Consider the following 22,760-nt stretch of genomic DNA (forward strand, 5'->3'; position numbering starts at 1 on the left):
TAGATCTTTTTACTATCCCATTTTCTTCCTTTTTACTGGCGCTGATATGACTTTAATGTGTTGCAAGCGCCGCAAAACCCTTAAAAACAAAAACAGCCCTGGCATGAAATGCTCAATAGCCAATCGTTCTTCGATCAGAAAACTCACGATAACAACAGTTTGAAACATGGTTATGGTCGGACCTATGAAATCGTTTCTGGGCGGAGTTTAGCCATGAGTGACCCCCCTCGTGGATCTTTACCTTGCAGCTGGTGAGGGGGCTTGAGCCACACGGGAGGGCAAAGGTGTAAATCCCTGTTGATCGTCACGAGACCATCCCGGGTATCGAGCCACATGAGCTGCTCGCCCCGGTATGTGACTAAATTTGATCCAACCCGGTGCCCGAATAGCTGTGTTCTCTACTTTTTCTTTCTTGTTCTTGATCTTCGTCCGTTAATTGCACGCAAAGTTTAGTAAAGGCGCTTTGTCTAGCCCACTTCTCAGTCATTCAAATATCACAACACTTGACTTGATAAAGGCATAGCAAGTCAGCTATTATATATATTAAAAAAAAAAATACTTTGGAAGTTTAGATCTACTAAGGTTAAAGGATCAAGGCCAAGACCAAGAAGACAGGAGGGGATTCGTACTCGCCATAATCATAAAATCATATTTGCCACTTGTACTCATTCAAAAACGTATTGACTCATTGTTACTATCTACTTCTACTACTAGATAGGCCTATCTACTCTAGAACTCCAACTACAGGGTCAGAGTACAGAGAAACCAGTACAGAGACAGACTCAGACTCCGTCCTAGACTTAGACTTAGATAGACCTATCTGGATAGATCACGTTCAATCATCATCATCATCATCATTATTATCAGTCAGTCAAAGTCAATCTGAATCTCACTCATCGATAATGACGTAGATATTAGAATGAAGAGTGTGGGAGGTGAGTAGTCATTTGTAAACCCTTTTTACTTTTACAAATTCTGATTCAGTCACCGACACAGATAAAGATCTTGATATAAATATGATATTGATATATGAAGACACTTCAGACCTCGGAACTTTACAAAAGAAGCGGTCCCTGATTTTCACCGACATCGTGCCCTTCCAACCAGTTTAACATATAAGATTTGTATAGAGAACCCTATAAGTTATAAGAATAAGACAACTTAACCCGGGGTCAAGCCATTAGCCTAGACTCCTGCAACTTTGAAAGTGTGTCAGTGTAGTATTTATTGACATTATTGATGATGAAAAAAAACCTGTTTAAAAATCTTGAACAGATGTGGGAGCCCCTCCATACCATCATCCATCCTCTCTAAAATCTCTAGATCTCCCCTTAACTCGTTTTGAATTAAAGTTAATAAAGTTTGCATCACAATGGGTCTTTATTTTGTTAGGGTTGTGTAATGCATGCATTTCAACCCTAAGGCGCCACACAAACCAAAAGCTTTAGCTGTGTTGCATTGTGTAGCTCAGCTGAGCTAAGTTGCATTGTGTAGCTCAGCTGAGCTAATTTCTCCTGAAATAGTGTTTAAGCTCTACGTTTCGGTGAGTCAGCAACATCACCATCATCCTCATCATCATCATCATCATTGTTGTCTAATAGTCATCATCAATTGTCATCGTTGTCGAATCGTGATTTTCCGCACATTTGACTTCAGGAAGTAATGCAAGTATTAGATGTTGGCACAAACAAGTATTTACAGTTATTTCAGTTTGAAACCAATGACGGAGGTCACCTTGGTGGAAGAATGTTTTGTTTCGTGTCTGTTTTGTAAACATAAAAGTGGGTGGAAATGAGTGCACAACCACATTCATATATGATAATATAAATTGACATAGCACAATGTGGGGGAAAAAACTGATACAGCTCTTTTCGAGCTGTGAACAGGGTGTCCAGTGAGGTCGGATAAGTCGGATAAAGTCGGTTTTTTTACCTTAAGGTCGGATTGGTAGGAAAAAGTCGGATAATTGCACCCGAGGTCGGATTTTTTGCCGTGTCAAACATTTTCCTCAAAACCACAAAATCACCATTATGTCTTATGTCATATTTTGACACCTGTGCTCAGTCTCTTGAAATTTGGTGACGGTCCCGTTTTTATGACGTCGGGCCAGACAGAATGGCACCAGATGTCACAATTGATACAGAAGACCAGTGATGTTCTTTGATTAGCTGGTTGATGGTTGAAGGGGAAGGGAGGGACAAATGGGTCTGGATTTTTTTCTCCGTTGTAGGTACCTATTGCCTTTTTAATCCCCCCCCCTCTCTCTCTCTCTCTCTCTCTCTCTCTCTCTCTCTCTCTCTCTGTGTCTCTCTCCCCCTCTCTCTCTCTCTCTCTCTCTCTCTTTCACTTTCTCTCTCTCTCTTTTTCTCTCTTTCTTATAATCATATGGTTATACAGAGATAATAATGTATTATTAGAATAAAGCAATGGTGATTGGCTTAATTTACTCTTCTTTCTTTTTACCTTTGGGCTATGGCTTTGCATTTGAGAGATTATTGGGTTGTATTTAAGCTGAATAACCACTATGTTCGGTAACAAAGATATTGTAGCCTGCTTTATGAAGTACAAATCAAAACAAAACAACACTTTCTGGCCTTTTATTTGAATAGCATTGTAGGCCTTTTACATATGGAAAGGACAATTCATTAAATGTTTACAAAAAGTAAATTTATGTCTAATAATAAGAATGGATTTATACTACTTATAGTAATATATTAAATAATACTAATACAAGACTATGTTCCTGTTATTTTTACACTTTGCTTGTGTTTGATCTATAGACGGAGACATTTTCCTCCTTTTTGACAAATTGCTATTATCATCACTGGATAAAAAACACTCACCAAAACCACTACATCAACATCTCTACCACCACTACTATTACAACCACCACCACCACATCATCATCCCTACCACCACCACTACTACTACAAATAACACCACATCATCCCTACCACCACTACGACTACAACTACCACCACATCATCATTCCTACCACAACTGCTACAACCACCACCACACAGTAATCTCTAAGACCACCACTACTACAACCACCACCACATCATCAACCCTACTACAACCACCATCACAGCATCATCCCTACCACCACTACTACTACAACCACCATCACATCATCATCTCTAAGACCACACCACTACTACAATCCTTATCACCACTCCTACTACAACCACCACCACACCATCATCACTAGCACCACTACTACTACAAATAACATCACATCATCCCTACCACCACTACTACTACAACCACCACCACTCATAAACCCTACTTCCACTACTACTACAACCACCACCACATCATCATCTCTACCACCACTACTACTACAGCAACCACCACATCATCATTCCTACCACAGCTACTACAACCACCACCACACAATCATCCATACGACCACTACTACTTCTACAATCACTACTACCACATCATCCCTATCACCACTACTACTACAACCATCACATCATCATCCCTATCACCACTACTACTACAACCATCACATCATCATCCCTACTACAACCACCAAATGTTTAAATTACACTTTCAACTTTTGAAATTCCACGGAGTCGTGTCAGAAATTGCTGCAATACAAATTTTGGATCGTATCTCAGTAAATTTGAGTGAAATTCAAATTTATAGGTTATGGTCGCATGGATGGGTCATGATCTTCACGATGAAAAATTTCCTCCTTTTTTATGACCAGTCATTCTCACCCCTGCTTTTAAATTGCTTGGTAGGATTTTTTTGGGGGAGGTAGGATTTTTAAGTCTGATAATCTGCTGGACACCCTGTGTGAAATACATCCAGGGATTTACCACAGCTCAAAGCCAGCCGTGTGAGACAATGCTGTCACTTTTAATTTGAAAACTTAATGATGGTAAAGAGAGATTAATATTGATGCTCTGCTACAGCACAGCTCACAGCTTTTGATGTGTATGCGCTCTAACAAAATAAAGACCCTTATAGAGATTTAAGAGAGGGGTGGTGATATTCGCAAGACATGAGGTGATAAAATCAGTTTATGCTTTTTTTTAAAGGGTTGTCTTTTTTTCAGGTGCTCATCTCTCATTTTTTTTTTTTTAGGTTTAAAACTTTTCTCATTTGTAGTGGCGGTTGAAAGTTTTGGTGGGTAAAGAGGAGGGGGTGGGTGGGGGCTCCTTCTGATAAATAAAATTAGAATGAAAACTAAGAGGGCATGGTTGGATGGAATCTTTTCTCTCTGAAGAAGTGCCGGGAATAAAAATGTTATGGTGCTTAAGGAAGGGGGAAAGGGTCTTCCACCTACAAAAGAAAGACAAGAAAACAATCAAACTTGAGAAGGGATCACAGGATCCTTACCGCTCCCCCCCCCCCCCCCCCCCCTCGAAGTCCACAATAAGTAAAAAGTGGGCTGTCTGTTTTTTTTTGTTTTTAAATTTCATGCAAGGAAATGTCCAGGGAGGCTATGACAGTCTCCCTAGCCCATTTATTCAATTTGGCTTCCCAAATTCTTTTGCAAAATAAAACCTGTGATTAACAAAGCATAGGCAAGATGGCATCACACAGCAGGGACCAGCTCTTATATAAGTTCTGAAACCTTTTCCTTTGACCCCTCACTTCCATCCATTCCCTCGACCCCTACTATTTCCCCTTTTGATAAAAATATTATTTACCCATCTACTTTTATAGGATGTGATCATCAATGACTTATTCATTTTAAGAAATGTACTTTGACATGATGTTGATTTAATAAAGTGATCCCTTTTTTATTTCATTAAATTATATCCAGATTTATATTTGAATTTCATCATCTGAGTCCATGGATATACAAGCAGGATGAAGTTTCGTCAGCGTGTGGCCTGGGTTCTTCTCACCTTCTTCCTGACTGCCTCAGTAGGTTTTGTGTACTACGTCTTTGAAATTAATGATCATTTCAACACCTTGGCTCTAGAACATGTGCAGACTCAACACAATGGCAATGCGAGAGCTGGAACATTCCTTGATCACATGACACATTTACCATTGGCTATCTGGATGCTTATATTTCTTTTGCCATACTTACAAGTAAGCATATTGTGTTTTTTGTTTTTTGGGGGTTTTTTCTTTTTAAAGATGGGTCTCTTTTCTTTGAGTTTTAAGTCATTTACGTACATGAACATTAATATATCTATGTATGTATGTTTGATGTTTTGTGTGTGCGAGGTTAGGAAATAAAGAAAAGAATGAGTGTAAACATATTAATAATCATTCAATTGTTTCTTTAAATTTCCTTACATGGAAGTGTCCTTTTGTTTACACCTATCTTTTACGAAATAAGATCAGGTATGAGGAGAAATAGTTTTTATGAATTTGTACTTTCTTAAATTGCATAGCAAGTAGTAAACGGCAATTATTTTTTAACAGGGCTGAGAATCGTCCGCCTAAAGGCGGATTTCTGCCTAAATGGTGGTTTATCTCCGCCCATCACCATCACAATTCCGCCTTTTTCAAATTTTTTTTCATGAATGAAAAAGACTCACTACGACCACTCTATCAACATCCCTACCACCACTACTACTACTACAACCACCACCACACCATCATCCCTAAGACCACTACTACTACAACCACCACCCCATCATCATTCCTGCCACAACTACTGCAACCCCTACCACATCACCATCCCTACCACAACTACTACAACCACCACCACATCATCCCTACGACCACCACTACCACAACCACCATATGTTGTAATTACACTTTCAACTTTTGAAATTCCTCCGAGTGGTATGTGGTGTCAGAAATTGATGTGAGACACATTTTGGATTGCATCTCTGTAACTTTTGATGAAATTCATATTTATAGGTTATAGTCGTATGGATGGGTCAATGTCTACGCGCTGACAAATTTCCTCCTTTTTTGTGATCAGTCATTCTCACCCCTGTTTAACAATTAGATTATTGTAAATAATTACAAATGATCAAATGTCACTTATCAAGCTTGCATAAAATTAGACTTAAACATGACAAATACCAAATAAGACCAAATATTCCATTTGGATAACTTTAATAATTTATGGTAAGTGCTGGTGTAGCTTGAGGAGTGTTATAATATGACAGCATGGTGGATATACCTTGGTTGGTTAGGCGTTTTAACTGTAATTATGGTAGCTGTCAATCACTTTTATTGGCGCCTCATATGCCTAAGTAGCAATACTGTCTAATTTTATCAGATAGATACTATAATCATTGATGAAACGTCACCAGGTAAATAAAGGAGTTAGAGATCAGTGAGTAAACTATCCATCTATTAATATTGAACAGTGTTGCCACATCACCAAAACTGAAGTGCCTGCTTCAAGGTGGCCAACCACACGACCATATGACTCATAACAAGGTCTTGAATGATAATTTAAGCTGGGGTTTTTTTGTAGTTGGAATAAGTCAAGCAAGACAACACATGTTAATTATTTATTGTCCTACATATTTCTTGTAAAAAGTAGGTTGCAAAAAGGTAAAAACTGCACCTTTATATCATGGAGTAAGAAAGTTGAAGTAAAAACAGAAATCTTGAAGATAATGACACAGTTCGTAACATCAAAAACTACATAACCAAACAGTTTTCTGATATGTTTCAAAATAAATAATATGAGGACGATTTTAAATGTGTATACTTATTTTTGATAATGTGTTGTATATAAACATATGGTGACAATAATAATACTTCCAATGTTAACAAAGATTAAACAAGTGGTAATAATACTGAATTTGATAATATTGATGTTGCTTATAATCATAGAAATACAAAGCAGAGTAAACCAATTTAACCAACATGGGCTAAATCATAAATACAGTGGCATCTCTCTAATCCGAACACCTCCATTGCCAGCATTTTGTCTGGATTGCAGAGACATCTGGATAATGGAATCAGTCCTTAAAGTGGCATACTTTGTATAAAGATCTGAGAATGTGTGTATGAAATGGTGCCAGACAATAAGAAACAAAATACAAGAGAAAAAACATTCCAAAATATTAGTCTTCCTCGAGTGGGGATCAAACCTCAGACCTCCTGATTACTGGTCAGACATGCTACCATTATACCTCAGAGGTTCCCGATGATGGGACAATTTTAATACCTATATTCTTCACAAGGGTATACATTTTATGCTGTGAACCCTCACTTGCATCACAACACAAACATTGAACTCGAGAGGATGAAGGCATTAGAGTTGCTCCCTTTTTATTTTTGAAAATGTCAAATTGAGAAATCTGTTCCTAATTTTTCATACACTGTATGTGTTTTTGTACCTCAGAGTGTTGTGATCTAAGTTTATCAACAATAGGACTCTACCGCTTTCATCATCGGCCAATGTGCGGTTTATTAGAACCATTATTATTTTTGTATTTTAAAATTACTTTTGGTGGGTTTGTTTTGTTTGTTTTACACCTGATGACTGGGGGAGGGGGGGGGGGTGTTTGTTGTTTTTAATTTGAAAAAGGAGGTGATGTTCGTTTTTTCATTACCTGAAGCCTAATATTACCTTTACCTTAATTGGAAACAATAGCCTATATATGCCCAATGACATCAATACCAAGTGACAGGGGTTGGTTTAGTGCCTATCTGATTGTGTAAACTGACTAGTCACACTGATTGACACCTGTTGATTATTGCACACACATACATCGCCACTATGAAGAGGTGGGGCTGTCTGAAATAACTGGACTGACTAGACAACTAAGTTACATATCTGACCATAATTGGACGTGACAAAGTGTTTTAATTGGATTATACTTTTATTGTTCGGCAATTAGATTTAACAAGTAGGCGGACAGACAGTATCGGTCAGTATGTTTGGATAATAGAGTCATAAATCCTCCATACTGTAATGGCTTGTTGCCAAATAAATGTTTTGATCCAGAAACAATAATTTACAGATTATGGAATACAAAGAAAGCAGAAAAAATCCACTCCCAGGCAATGGTCCAGATAATGGAGACATCCGGATTGTGGAGTTCTGGATTAGAGAGATGCAATTGCAATTAAGAAGCAGACAAGAACCTAAAATCTTGGTGTTGATTTTGTTTAGAGAAGTGAAAGGAAGAAAAACCCAGCTTACCTTCAATTTAAAATAAGAGATTCATTTTTTTATAACGTTGGCATCATAGGTTGAATATTTGCGCAAGTTAAAACCTGTGCTTTATATTGTATTACTCTGTATTACTCCGTTAAGTGAAATCTGGTTACCTTACAAAATAGAGGAAGCTTCTCAGCTAAAGCTAACTAGACTATGATAATGTTGAGGACAAAATGTCTAATTTTCTTCTCATTTTAGCCACCTTTCCTACAGTAACAAAATTGTCTGAACCAAAATGATAAGTTGTACATTGAATTTCTATTTAACCTATTTATACTGGAATTAAATAATGGTGTTGGAGGTAACATAGGCAAATAAAGGTGTTTACATTATCATTGATATATTTTTTAATAGTTTTATATGGATCCTATGAATTTGCTTTGAAAAGACATTTTGGACAAAAGTTTTCAGGAATCAAAGAAACCAGCTCTGTACTTTTGGAATAATGGTCTCACCTCTTAGTAAAAAGTTTGTATCAGACTCATTAATCAAAACATTTCTTAATTGTTTAATATGAAAATCTGAATATAACATTTTTTGTGTGTTTTTTTTTCATTTTTTTTTTTATTTTCCTTCGTTTTTTCTTCTTTTTTTTTTCACAAAGATAAATGCATCTGAACACTCATTTGCATAAAATGTTTTCTTTTAATGCCTAGTCCTCAGTTTGTTAAGTATTTTCAGACAAGTTTGAAAGTGCTCAATTATCTGTCTGAATTTTGTTTCAACAGATCTTTGCCCTTTTACTGGCATGTACACGACCAGAACCAAGAATGAGTCTGGCATACATCTGGCCAAGTCAAATTTTTGTCCGTTCCAAGAGATTGCTACGTCGATATCATCCACATGACAGTAAATCTATAAACTCAGGGATTGTCTTTTATGGACGGGGAGTCGTACTGGATGCTTGATGTGTGGCCTTACCTAGAATGTTTTTGTTATGCATCATCATTTAATAGATTGTTTATGCCATTATCTCATTATGATTATCATTTATAATATATATTTCTACTGTGTAGGTATGCAATCAAATCTCCTTTTTGGGACCATAGTCATTGTTAATGAGTTTAAATATGAGAGTGGTTTAGATAAAACTTTGCCCCCAAAATTCTTTTCTTGTTATTTAGTTCATGTGAAAATCTATTTATATACAAAACTTAAAACATGAAACGGATTCCACATAACATTCAAAAGATATCCTTCATTATGTTGTATTGTCCATTATTTAATGCTTATCGGAATCGCAGACAATCTTCATGCTGGTTGGGGTTCCTGACCTCCCATAGTGGACAGGGAGGTACTTACTGTGTCTTCTATCTCCCTATATCTGTTCTCCAACATGCTTTGTCTTGGAATCAGATTACTTGATTTTGTTCTGTCCCTGGCTGGATACCCTGGCTGAGAGGAAAACAATCAAATGTTTAAGAGTTCTGGGAGGTGATATTTTTTGTCTTATAAATCATCTCTCTTTTATACGCTGTATTATTTTTGTTTTACATATGTATGTCCCAAATTTTGGGATGTAAGGCGTTAATTTAGAATATTTCGTGACTGAGAAAGATGATGGATAATAGATATTGACCAAGAATAAAAGTTTAGCCCATGAGAAATTAAATGGGTTTAAAATGGCGAAGAGGTACATGTGAAATGATATCAGTATTTGGCTGAAAATTAATATTTTTTGTTGTCAGAGACATCCTTACCTCTTTTTAGAATCTCTTTATATTTTATCTTGTAAATTGATTGAAATAAAGCCTTGATATTTGTGATTTCTCATCAAGTGCATTTAATGTTTACTCGTATTTTAATTTTAAATGAAATTTTTATTACATTGTGATAAGTACATCATAGACTGAAACTTGTCACTGGCGTATTTTTGCATTCATTTAGTAGAATTATTGTTTTCTTGAGGGTGTCTGCAATGATGTTGGTAGATTTTTACCTCAATACCCTAAAAGCGGATTTTTAGTTTGTCTTTAAAGAGACAATATGGAACTGAGCCAATAAGACTCAAAATTAAAATTCTTTTATTGAAAATGTAGATCGCAATATGCAGATTTGTTTTCAAACTAAATGGCCAAATTCAGATGTTTTCATCCAGGTTAAGATTTTTAAACAAAATTTTAGAGGAAAATTGGTGAAGATCTGTTATCTTTTAAATTTTCCTTCATTTTTTTTTCTTTTTACTGGTGCTGAAATAACATTAATTTGTCACAAGCTCAAAAAAAAAAAAATCCAAACAACCCATAAATGTCCAGTATGACACAATTTCATTGGCTGAACAAGTCCTGACTTTTGTGAGATTATTGTGTTTCACAATCCACATTTCATATCACTAGTTACCCAATCAGTTGGCAAGGTCCTGAAGAAAATTCTCATTCATAACATTTATCAACGCATTTATTACAATTATTGAAGTTTGTTTTTGTTTTTTATTTTAATTTCTTAAATTTATCAACAAGGAAAATGGAATTCGTATGCTAATGATTGTATGATAGAGATTTGTTTTAATTCATGTGTAATGTTATCGCAATGTTAGAGATTTGATACATGACCAGTTTGCTTGTTATGAAATTTATCTTATTACCTGTGTGAATTTGTTCCTTGAAATTGGGTGGGGTTCCTGGCCTCCCATAGTGGGAAGGGTGGCACTTACTGTGTCTTCTATCCCCCTATATCTGTTTTCCAATTTGCTTTGTCTTTGTCTTGGAATAAGATTACTTGGTGTTGCTCTGGCCATAGTGCTTGGCTGGGAGGGAATCAGTCAAATGCATAGTTATTGTTTTGGGAGATGATTTTTTTTCCTTGTAAATTATCTCTCTGTTATGTATTGTTATTTTGAATGTATAATGTACGCATTTGAATGTATTCCTCCTAGTGGGACCTTGTGCTGGTATATGGGTGAAACATTTAGGTAATCTCAAACTAAGTACATTGATGGTGTGCTCTTGGAATCTACATCTGTTCCCTATTTGAACCACTCACCTTTGTCTTACTTTTTTGCTCAAGTCCTTTTTATTGTACATCTGGAATCTTTTCACTATCCGATTTTCTTCCTTTTTACTGGCGCTGATATGACCTAAATGTGTTGCAAGCGCCGTAAAACCCTTGAAAACAAACAAACAAAACATTGTTCCTGGAAAAAGAACAAACCTGCCACCTGTACTGTTTTAATTTGTTAACATTTATTTTTTTATTTCTGCTTGCACAATTTGTGGCCAAATTCAGATATTTTTATTTTCTGTCTTTTTCCTGATCTTTTAAGTGAAATTTAGAAAATAATTGAAGAACAGATGGATATTTCATAAGAAATGGGTCAAATTGAACCACACTACCACCATTTAAGATAATTTTGAATCTATTATTTATTTGGTTGTCTGATTTTTTTTTTCTCCAAAACTTTGATTTATTTATTTTAGATAATAGACTGGTAATTGATCACTGGCAGCAATTATTTAATTACGAAAACAATCTTTTGTTCCCCAAGGAATGGATAGATCAGTAAGTGCCTTATTTCCCAATCATATTTTTTCAAAGAAGCTATGTAATCATAAACCACATAGATGCGTTTTGTCTACAATTAAACTTGTATAAAGTGGACAACTTACTTTTCCTTCCTTCTGTCTCTTAGACAATTTACTGCCATAGTTTATCCCAATCTCAATCCTATGTAGATTTTAAATGAACCTATGTAATTCTAGGTAGGGTCTTTGACCTCCCATGGTGGGCAGGCGGTCACACTGTGTCTTCTATCCCCTATATCTGTTTTCAGAGTTGCTTTCTGTTTTTGTCTTGGAATGTGATGTTTTGTCCTAGCCCTGGGTAGGGTTCTTGACCCGGAGGGAAGCAGTCATATGTATAGTTATAGCTTTCGGAGATGATATTTTCTTACTTATAAATCATCTCTCTGTTATGTACTGCTACATTTTTCGTTTCAACTATATAATGGTTTGTAATCATTTGAGTGGATTCCACTTAGTGGGGACCTGTGCTTGTGTCTGGATGAGACTTTAAGGTGATCTCAAACTAAGTACACTGATTGTGTGCTCTTGGAATCTACATCCGTTTCCTATTTTTTTGGGACCCTATTTGAACCCTTCCTCTTTGTCTTTGTTTTTCTCGTGTGCATTGTAAATCTATAACTTTTTTTTCCTCAATTTTCTTCCTTTTTACTGGCTTTGAAATGACTTATAAAACCTTTCAAAAACCAAAAACAAACAAGCTATCAAACCATAGAGATGCGATTTGTATATGTATATACCATTGAACTTGTATAAAGTGGACAACTTCCTTTTCGTTTCCTCCTTCTCTTTGATAATTAACTACCATAGTTTATCCCAATCCCACGTAAGTTCCAACCATCGGCTCTCATTATTTGAAAAAAAAGTTGTTTTTTTAAATTGGGCTTTCTTTCTTTGTTTTGGGAGGCAATTTTTTTTTCTCCTTGTAAATCATCTCTGTTATATTCTGTAATTTTGTTTGTTTGTTTTGCATATCATGTCTTTGAATGTATTCCTCTTGGTGAATTTCTGTGCTTGCGTCTGGACAAAGACTTATAGGTGATTTCAAACAAAGCACATTGATTGCACTTGGAATCTTCATCTGTACCTTATTCAAACCATTCCCCTCCGTGTCTTACATTTTCTTGTGTGCTTTTATAAATGCAAATCTAGAATTTTTTGGACTTTTCTTCCTTTTTACTGGCGCTGATATGACCTAAATGTGTCGCAACCCTTAAAAAACAAACTACATTGCCCCTTTTGTCTCCCTTTTTTTTCATGATGCTTGTTAATTTAATCTACTCCCATTGCAGGTGGAGAGGTCACTCTTGTTGCTATGTATTCTATCCCCCATATCTGCTTTCCTTTTCCCTCTGTCTGGGTGGGGATCCTGACCTCCCATAGCGGGCAGGGAGGTACATACTGTGTCTTCTATCTCCTTATATCTGTTTTCCAACATGCTTTCTGTCTTTGTCTTGGAATGAGATTACTTGGTTTTGTCCTGGCCCTGGCCGGAGGGAAACAGTCAAACGCAGTTATTGTTGTGGGAGATGATATTTTTTTCCTTGTAAATCATCTCTCTTTTATGTATTATTATATTTGTTATCTTCAATGTATAATGTAAGCATTTGAGTGTATTCCTCTTTGTTGGGTTTTGTGTTTGTGTCCAGATAAGACTTATAGGTGATCCCAAACTAAGTACATTGGTGGTATGCTCTTGGATTCTACATCTGATCCCTATTTGTTCCCAGTTCCCCTATGTCTTATTTTTTCTTGGGTGCTTTAATTGTAATTCTAGAACTTTTTACCATCCCATTTTCTTCCTTTTTACTGGCGCTGATATAACCTAAATGTGTTGCAAACGCCGTAAAACCCTTAAAAACAAACAAACAAACAAAAAACAAATTTGTAAGTTTTCTTCTATCATCTTCCTTTTTACTTGGGCTGAAATAACCTTGTGTCTTAAACGCTTAAAAACTCCTGAAAACAAAATTGCAGCATGATCTATTTTGTCTATTATTGTTCTCTCTACTGGCGCTGAAATGACCTAAAAGTGTCACAGGCGCTATAAAACCCCTTTAAAAACAACAAAAAACATTAAATGATTCTTGCTTTGTTCTACATTGCAGTATTGATAACTTAATTTCAACAAAATGTATACCTACTGTCTTTGAAATAAAACTCCAATATTCTCCACGGCTGTTCTCCATGAGTATTATTAATGTTATTCTTCTATTTTTTCTGTTTTCTGTATGATGACTGACGATATGATGCTTTCTTTTATCAATCATTGTCACTTGAAATTTTATGACATTGGTTGTTCAATTTTCAACTGTCTTTGAAATTAAAACTACAATCCTCTCCACCACTATTCTCCATGCATATTATTAATGTTATTATTCTTTTTTTCTGTTTTATGTATGATGACTGGTGATATGATGCTTTCTTTTATCAATCATCGTCACTTGAAATTTTATGATATTGTATGTTCAACTTTCATGTGTATGATTAACGGTGTTTTATTGTAATGATTGGTATAACATACTTTTAAAAAATATTAGATGTACGTAATGTCTAAGATACAAGGCTGGGTGGGGATCCTGACCTCCCATAGCGGGCAGGGAGGTACATACTGTGTCTTCTATCCCCTTATATCTGTTATCCAACATGCTTTCTGTCTTTGTCTCGGAATTAGATTACTTGGTTTTGTCCTGGCACTGGCCGGAATCCTAGCTGGGAGGGAAACAGTCAAATGCATAGTTATTGTTTTGGGAGATGATATTTTTTTCCTTGTAAATCATCTCTCTGTTATGTATTATTATTTTTATTTTGAATGTATAATGTAGGCATTTGAGTGTGTTCCTCTTTGTTGGATTTTGTGCTTGTGTCTGGATGAGACTTGTAGGTGATTTCAAACTAAGTACATTGGTGGTATGCTCTTGGAATCTACATCTGATCCCTATTTCTTCTCAATTCCCCTTTGTCTTACTTTTTCTTGGGTGCTTTAATTGTAATTCTAGAACTTTTTACTATCCCATTTTCTTCCTTTTTACTGGCGCTGATATAACCTAAATGTGTTGCAAGCGCCGTAAAACCCTTAAAAACAAAAACAAACAAAAATAAGATACAAGGACATTGTTTTAGTGTAGTATTATGATTTTATATATGATCTCACAACACAGCCTGAATTAGGTCACTGGATTTGAGCAAATTATTAGACGCCTCCATAATATAGACATAGGGAAGGCACTTTGCTCACATTTTCTCCCACATCTTGGAGAAAGAGGTTAAATTATGAGGTTCTTGTGTCAAGCAGTTCAAAATGAAAACAAACTTTGCAACTCCTCAAAATTCTTATGCTGAGGCCACACTATCTAACTTATCCTGTAATGAGATAAAGATAGAGTTGTCTGGATTTTATTTGATTTTATTTGTTGTTTATGTTTGCCGAAATTTAAACAAGATGACTGTGACCATCTTCTGTGTAGTGTATTGCTGGTCAAAGATATATTTGATTTTATGTTGGAAATCATCTCTCGATTATATGTCTTATTACGTATGAATCACTTATTGTATTTATATCGCAGTAGGTATTAATAGTATGAATATATTTTAATTTTCACCAAAGGTCCAGGCGAGGCAGTGGATTAAGATTGAATGGTTACCAAAGGTCCAGGCGAGGCAGTGGATTAAGATTGAATGGTTACCAAAGGTCCAGGCGAGGCAGTGGATTAAGATTGAATGGTTACCAAAGGTCCAGGCGAGGCAGTGGATTAAGATTGAATGGTTACCAAAGGTCCAGGCGAGGCAGTGGATTAAGATTGAATGGTTTTGCAGAATTACATTTCTTCAGGCATTAACTTATGACTCCCTTACCTCAGTATATTGTCTTATTTATCATGGTGCTGATATAACTCATTTGTGTTGCAAGTACAATTGAAGTCCACAAAACGTTTTTCTTTTCTTGAAGACTGGGTGGGATTCCCTACCTCCACAGTGGGCAGGGAGGTACATACCGTGTCTTCTATCCCCTTATATCTGTCTTTGTCTTGGTATGAGATTGCTTGGTTTTGTCCCGACCCTGGCCGTAGTCCTTGGCTGGGAGGGAAACAGTCAAATGCATAGTTATTGTTTTGGGAGATGATATTTTTTTCCTTGTAAATCATCTCTCTGTTATGTATTATTATATTTGTTATTTTTAATGTATAATGAAATGTAAGCATTTGAGTGTATTCCTCTTTGTTGGATCTAGTGCTTGTGTCTGGTGAGACTTATAGGTGATCTCAGACTAAGTACATTGATGGTATGCTCTTGGAATCAACATCTGATCCCTATTTGTTCCCAATTCCCCTTTGTCTTACTTTCTCTTGGGTGCTTTAATTGTAATTCTAGAACTTTCTACTATCCCATTTTCTTCCTTTTTACTGGCGCTGATATAACCTTATGTGTTGCAAGCGCCGTAAAACCCTTAAAAACAAAAAGGTCCTTCCTTTTTTTAATAAATTCTTTTTAAAACTCAAACATACAATCATTGGACTATCTCAAATTTATCCTTTTTACTTCATATTTATCCTTTTTACTGATGCTGCTACTACATAAAGTGTTGCAATGAGGTGGGGTCTTTTGACCTCTCATGGTGGGTGGAGAGATCACTCTTGCTACCTGGGTGGGGTTCCTGACCTCCCATAGTGGGCAGGGGGGGGGGGGGAGGGTACATACTGTGTCTTCTATCCCCTTATAACTTTTCTAACATGCTTTCTGTCTTTGTCTTGGAATGAGATTACTTGTTCCCCCCCCCCCCCCCCCATAGTGGGCAGGGAGGTACATGTTGTGTCTTCTATCCCCCCATACCCGTTTTCCAATTGTATCCTGTCATTGTCTTGGAATGAGATTACTTAGTTTTGTCCTGACCTTGCCGGAGTTCCTTGGCTGGGAGGGAAACAGTCGAATATATAGTTACAGTTTTGGGAGATGATAGTTTTTTCCTTGTAAATCATCTCTCTGTTATGCATTGTATTATGTTTTGTTTACATATTATACTATATGATTTGTAAACATTTGAGTGCATTCCTCTTAGTGGGGACCTGTGCTTGTGTCTGGATGAGACTTTTAGGTGATCTCAAACTAAGTACTTTGGAATCTACATCTGTTTCCTGTTTGAACCAATTCCCCTTTGTCTTACCTTTTCTTTAGTGCTTTAATTGTAATTCTAGAACTTTTTACTTTCCCATTTTCTTCCTTTTTACTGGCGCTAGTATAACCTAACTGTGTTGCAAGCGCCGTAAAATCCTTAAAAACAAACAACAAAACAACTCTTGCTACGTCATCTTTCCCCCTATATTTGTTTTCCTTTTCCAGATTGCTTTCTGGCTTTGTATTGAAATGATGTTACATAATTGTTTTTGTCCTAGTCCTGGCTGGAGTGCTCAACTTAGAAGGAAATAGTCAACTATACGATATTGGAGATGACATCTTTTTCCTTGTAAATCATTTATCTGTTGTTATTATTTATTGTTTTGAATATAATATTTATGAGTATTTAATGTATTCCTCCTAGAGGGATTCTGTGCTTGTGTCTGGATATGACTTTTTTTAATGTCAAACTAAACACGTTGATTATTTGCTCTCCTGTTGCCTATTTGAACCAGTCCCAGTTGTCTTAGTTTTCCTTTGGTCCTTTTATTTGCAACTAATTTATAGTGTTTTGACATTCCCATCTTCTTCTTTTTACTGGCGCTGTTTTCTATTCCCTTATATCTATTTGTTTTCCAATTTGATTTCTATTTTTGGCTTGGAATGAGATTACTTATTTTTGTCCTTTCCCTTGTTAGAGTCCTTGGCTTGGATGGAAACAGATAAATGAATAGTTATGGATTTGTGGGTGGTTGGATGGGAGCATCACCCTTGAATCATATACCTATGATGTTTGCATGGGTGTACGATCCGATAGTGATGTCGTTTCTTCTTCTCTTTACTAGCCTATCCTGCTTCTTTGGTTTGTGATTGTATTTTTGACAGGGGATATTTTTTTTCTGTAAATCCTCTGCCTGTTTGTTCTTGGTTATTTATAATTTAGCTTATGATATCTTTAGGTTATGATTTTGATTTACATTTGTACTATTTTTGTTAGATTGCTTGTTTTTTTTGTTTCAGCGGTCTCTCATATAACCTCAATTGTGTTGGAAGAGACATAAAGCAACAAACAAAATAGTTATGGATTTGGGAGATTATATCTTTTTCCCTGTTAATCATCTCTCTGTTATGTATTGTTAGTTATGTTTTCTCTTTTGGACATCTTGATGGGGTTCCTACCCTCCTTTAGTGGGCAGGGAGGCACTTACTGTGTCTTCTATCCCCCTATAATATCTGTTTTCCAACATGCTTTCTGTCTTTGTCAAGGAATGAGATTACTTGGTTTTGTCCTGGCCCTTGCCAGAGTACTCAGCTGAGAGGGAAGCAGGCAAATGTTTAGTAATATTTTTAGAGATATCGTTTTTTCATTGTAAATCATCTCTCTGTTATGTACTGTTAGTTATGTACTCTGTTTTTGAAAAATATTCTGAAGACATTTGAGAGGAATTTTAGGTGATCTCAAACTCAAACTAAGTATGTTGATGGTATGTTCTTGGAATTTACATATGTTCCCTTCTTGAACCAATTCCCTTTTGTCTTGCTTTTTCTTGGGTGCTTTCATTTTAAATCTATAATTTTATTACTATTTCTATTTCTTGTTTTTACTGAAATGACTTAAATGTATCGCAATCGTGTACAACCTTTAAAAACAAACAACAAACAGATGGAATAAAAGAATTCGTCGTTGACCTACGACAGAGAGAGTGTGTACATAATTCATGACGACAAAACAATATCAGTGATAATACTATGCATAGTACTATAACACCAACATTGTAAAATGAATGCACTGGCAGTACAATAAACAGCGTAACAAAAATGACAAGCTGGGTCTAGTGTGACCCAAGAATCCAGTCAGTATGTGTGCTGTGTTGCGATTTGTTGGACTTGGACAATAAAGATTATTATTATTGATAAATATGGTCCAGAAATGGGCTGGTAAAATAAACTGTGACATGTCCTTTCGTCTTTCATTTGCTTGTGAAGAAGTCTGAAATCTTTTTCTGGACTTTTTGGCCTTGATGATGAGCCTCAAGAAGTGCTACCAATTTAGAGATAATGGTGGTCATCTATCCGCTACATCATTGTAAGTCGATCGTTTTGGGTGGGGTCTTTTGACCTCAACTTTGGTAGGGCAGTCACGTTTACTGTCTAGGTGGGGATCCTGACCTCCCATAGTGGGCAGGGAGGTACATGCTGTGTCTTCTATCCCCCCATACCTGTATTCCAATTGTTTCCTGTCGTTGTCTTGGAATGAGATTACTTAGTTTTGTCCTGACCCTTGCCAGAGTTCCTTGGCTGGGAGGGAAACAGTCGAATGTATAGTTGTAGTTTTGGGAGATGATATTTTTTTGCCTTGTAAATCATCTCTCTGTTATGCATTGTATTTTATTTAGTTTACATATTATATTATATGATTTGTAAACATTTGAGTGTTTTCCTCTTAGTTGGCACCTGTGCTTGTGTCTGGATGAGACTTTTAGGTGATCTCAAACTAAGTACTTTGACGGTGTGTTCTTGGAATCTACATCTGTTTCCTATCTGTACCAATTCCCCTTTGTCTCACCTTTTCTTTTTTGCTTTAATTGTAATTCTAGAATATTTTACTATCATATTTTTTTCCTTTTTACTGGCGCTGATATGACCTTAATGTGTTGCAAGCGCCGTAAAACACTTAAAAACAAAAACAAAACGTTTACTGTCTTCCTCCCATGGTGGACAGGGAGGCACTTACTATATCTTCTATCCACGAATATCTGTTTTCCAACATGATTTCTGTCTTTGTCTTGGAATGAGATTACTTGATTTTGTCCTGGCCCTGGTCGGATACCCTAGCTTGGTGGGAAACAGTCAAATATACGTATAGTTAGAGTTTTGGAGATGATATTTTTTGTTTTGTAAATCATCTCTCTGTTATGCACTGTATTATGTTTTGTTTACATATGATTTGTAAACATTTGAGTGTGTTCCTCTTAGTGGGGACCTCTTCTGGTGTCTGGATGAGGCTTTGGTGATCTCAAACTAAATACACTGATAGTGTAACTAAATACACTGATAGTGTGTTGCGGGTGGTTGGATGGGAGCATCACCCTTGAATCATATACCTATGATGTTCGCATGGGTGTACGATCCGATAGTGATGTCGTTTCTTCTTCTCTTTACTAGCCTATCCTGCTTCTTTGGTTTGTGATTGTATTTTTGACAGGGGATATTTTTTTTTCTGTAAATCTTCTGCCTGTTTGTTATTGGTTATTTATAATTTAGCTTATGATATCTTTAGGTTATGATTTTGATTTACATTTGTACTATTTTTGTTGGATTGCTTGTTTTTTTGTTTCAGCGGTCTCTCATGTAACCTCAATTGTGTTGGAAGAGACCTAAAGCAACAAACAAACAAACACTGATAGTGTGCTCTTGGAATCTACATCTGTTTCTATTTGAACCAATTCTCCTTTGTCTTACCTTTTCTAGGGTGCTTTAATTGTAATTATAGAACTTTTTACTATCCCATATCTTCCATTTAACTGCCGCTGATATGACCTTAATGTGTCGTAAAACCCTTTAAAACAAACAAAAACAGTCTTCTATCCACCTATATCTAATTTCCTTTTCCAGGTTGCTTTGTTTTGTTTTTTGTTTTTTGTTTTTTTTTTTGTATCGTTTATTTTTTTTTTTTTCGTCTCTTGGAAAGGCTTTTGAGATTTTTCCTAGCCCTAGCCTGAGTCCTTAGCTGAGAAGAAAACAGTCAAATGTAAATCCTTAATTTGGGGCAATAAATGTTTTCCCTTCTAAATCATCCCTCTGTTTAATGTACTGGATTTTTTTTTACTGGCGCTGATATGACATAAATTTGTTGCAAGCGCTGTAAAATACTTTTTTTTTATGTTAAAGAGAAGTTTCGTGGACAAGAAAAAAACAAGATGCTGAAACTGAAAGTAGGATTTTCTGGTGTAAGTGCCATGTCTTGTCCACCTGGATCTAGCTTTAATGACTAATTTACTGGGTGGGGTTCCTGACCTCCCATAGTGGGCAGGGGGGTACATACCGTGTCTTCTATCCCCTATATCTGTTATATCCAACATGCTTTCTGTCTTTGTCTTGGAATGAGATTACTTGGTTTTGTCCTGGTCCTGGCCAGATGCCCTGGCTGAGAGGGAAACAGTTGAATGTATAGTTAGTTTTGGGAGATGATATTTTTTTCATTGTAAATCATCTCTCTGTTATGCACTGTATTATGCTTTCTTTATAATATATATGATTTGTAAAACATTTGAGTGTGTTCCTCTTAGCGGGGACCTGTGCTTGTGTCTGGATGAGACTTTTAGTGATCTCAAACTAAGTACTTTGATAGAGTGCTTTTGGAATCTACACCTGTTTCTTATTTGAACCAATTCCCCTTTGTCTTCCCTTTTCTTGGATGCTTTATTGTAATTCTAGAATTTTTTACTATCCCATTTTCTTCCTTTTTACTGGCGCTGATATGACCTTAATGTGTTGCAAGCGCCGTAAAACCCTTAAAAGCATAAAAGCACTAATTTTTAAAAATTAGAATTTTGAAATAATCCAACACCTTTCCATTTTCTTTATTGGTATGTATGGATTGTTAACATTGGGCTCAATACTGCAATAATTTTTAAAAAAAAGTTTTGTTGTTTTGTTTTTGTTGATTTTACAAGAATTGTTTGATGTGTCATTTATTTTTGATACTGTGTCCGTTGATTAACAACTTTTTGGTTTGATCTTTGATTACCCAATAATTTTTTGGACATGTTATTTTTAATGTTTATACAGGAAGTTCATGATGTATTGTTTTTGGATTTTACAATCATTTTTGAAATGTTGTTGTGTTAACCGATTATACCAGCTGGGTGTGGTTCCCGACCTCCCATCGTGGGCAGGGAGGTACTAAATGTGTCTTCTATCCCCCTGTATCTGTTTTCCAATTGCTTTCTGTCTTTGTCTTGGAATTAGATTAATAAGTTTTGTCCTAACCCTGGCTGGAGTCCCTGGCTGGGGGGGGGGGGGGGGGGGGGGGACGGGGACAGTTGAATGTATAGTTATAGTTTTGGGAGATGATATTTTTTTGCCTTGTAAATCATCCACTAAATTTTTGATTTGTTGTCATGGTTCATTATACTTATACACAACATGGAAAAATAATAATGTAGCCATGTTTTATGACGTACATTTTATATTGATTGCACATGAGAGTTTTAATATGGATATTAACCACACCAATTTTGAGTTCCAATTTCAGATAGAATATCAGTTTTACTTTTACACGCCTGGTTTGTTGTTGTCAGGTTAAAAATATTTTTGTTTCATCAAATTTTGAAATGGGAAGTAAATTGTATCTACCTATGCGTTTCCAGTGACTGTGTAAATTAATCTTATTGTTGATGCAAACATATTATATTAATATTTGACAATGTTGAATAAATACAATTGTACCATACCGTTGATAGACTGCTATTGACTGGTGTTTTACCCTCTGAGAAAGGAAACAGCTTAAATTCAGACTACCGGGTGGGGGTCTTCTAAGGGCACATGCTGTATCTTCTATCCCTCTATTTCTGGTTTCTGAGTTGCTTTCTGTCTTTGTCTTGGAATGGGATGTTTTGTCCTGGCCATTGGTGGAGTCCTCGGCAGAGAGGGAAACAGTCGAATGTATAGTATTAGTTTTGAGAGGGGGATAGAAGACACAGCAAGTGACCTTTTGCCAACCATGTGGGGGCGGGGAGGGGAATGGTTCAAAAAGGAGCAGATGTAGTTCCAAGACCATACCATCAATGTACTTAGTTTGAGATCACCTAAAAGTCTCATCTCATCCAGACACCAGCACAGGATCCCACCCAGAGGAATACACTCAAACCTTTACAAAATATATTCAAAACAAAAAAATATAACCATCAATACATAACAGAGATGCTTTCCAAGGAAAGAATATTACCTCCCAAACTGTTTCCCTCTCTGCCAAGGACTCCGGCAAGGGTCAGGACAAAATCGAGTAAAAATAATTT

The 22,760-nt window shown here is 36.2% G+C and overlaps 1 protein-coding gene across 1 annotated transcript; it reads left to right on the plus strand.

Annotated features, from left to right (window-relative positions):
* The first annotated feature begins 391 nt into the window (after window positions 1–391).
* Window positions 392–22,200, plus strand: LOC144968589 (lysosomal enzyme trafficking factor-like). Its single transcript, XM_078907094.1, has 5 exons — window positions 392–935; window positions 4,784–5,058; window positions 8,839–14,193; window positions 14,739–19,778; window positions 20,148–22,200. Exons 2-3 carry the CDS (start codon window positions 4,831–4,833, stop codon window positions 9,016–9,018), a joined length of 408 nt encoding a protein of 135 aa, XP_078763220.1. The 5' UTR covers window positions 392–935; window positions 4,784–4,830; the 3' UTR covers window positions 9,019–14,193; window positions 14,739–19,778; window positions 20,148–22,200.
* Window positions 22,201–22,760: the final 560 nt, after the last annotated feature.

The sequence above is a fragment of the Berghia stephanieae genome, chromosome 1, assembly GCF_034508935.2.
Source record: "Berghia stephanieae isolate SIO BIC M18660-M18661 chromosome 1, UCSD_Bste_1.3, whole genome shotgun sequence".
Lineage (NCBI taxonomy): Eukaryota > Metazoa > Mollusca > Gastropoda > Nudibranchia > Aeolidiidae > Berghia > Berghia stephanieae.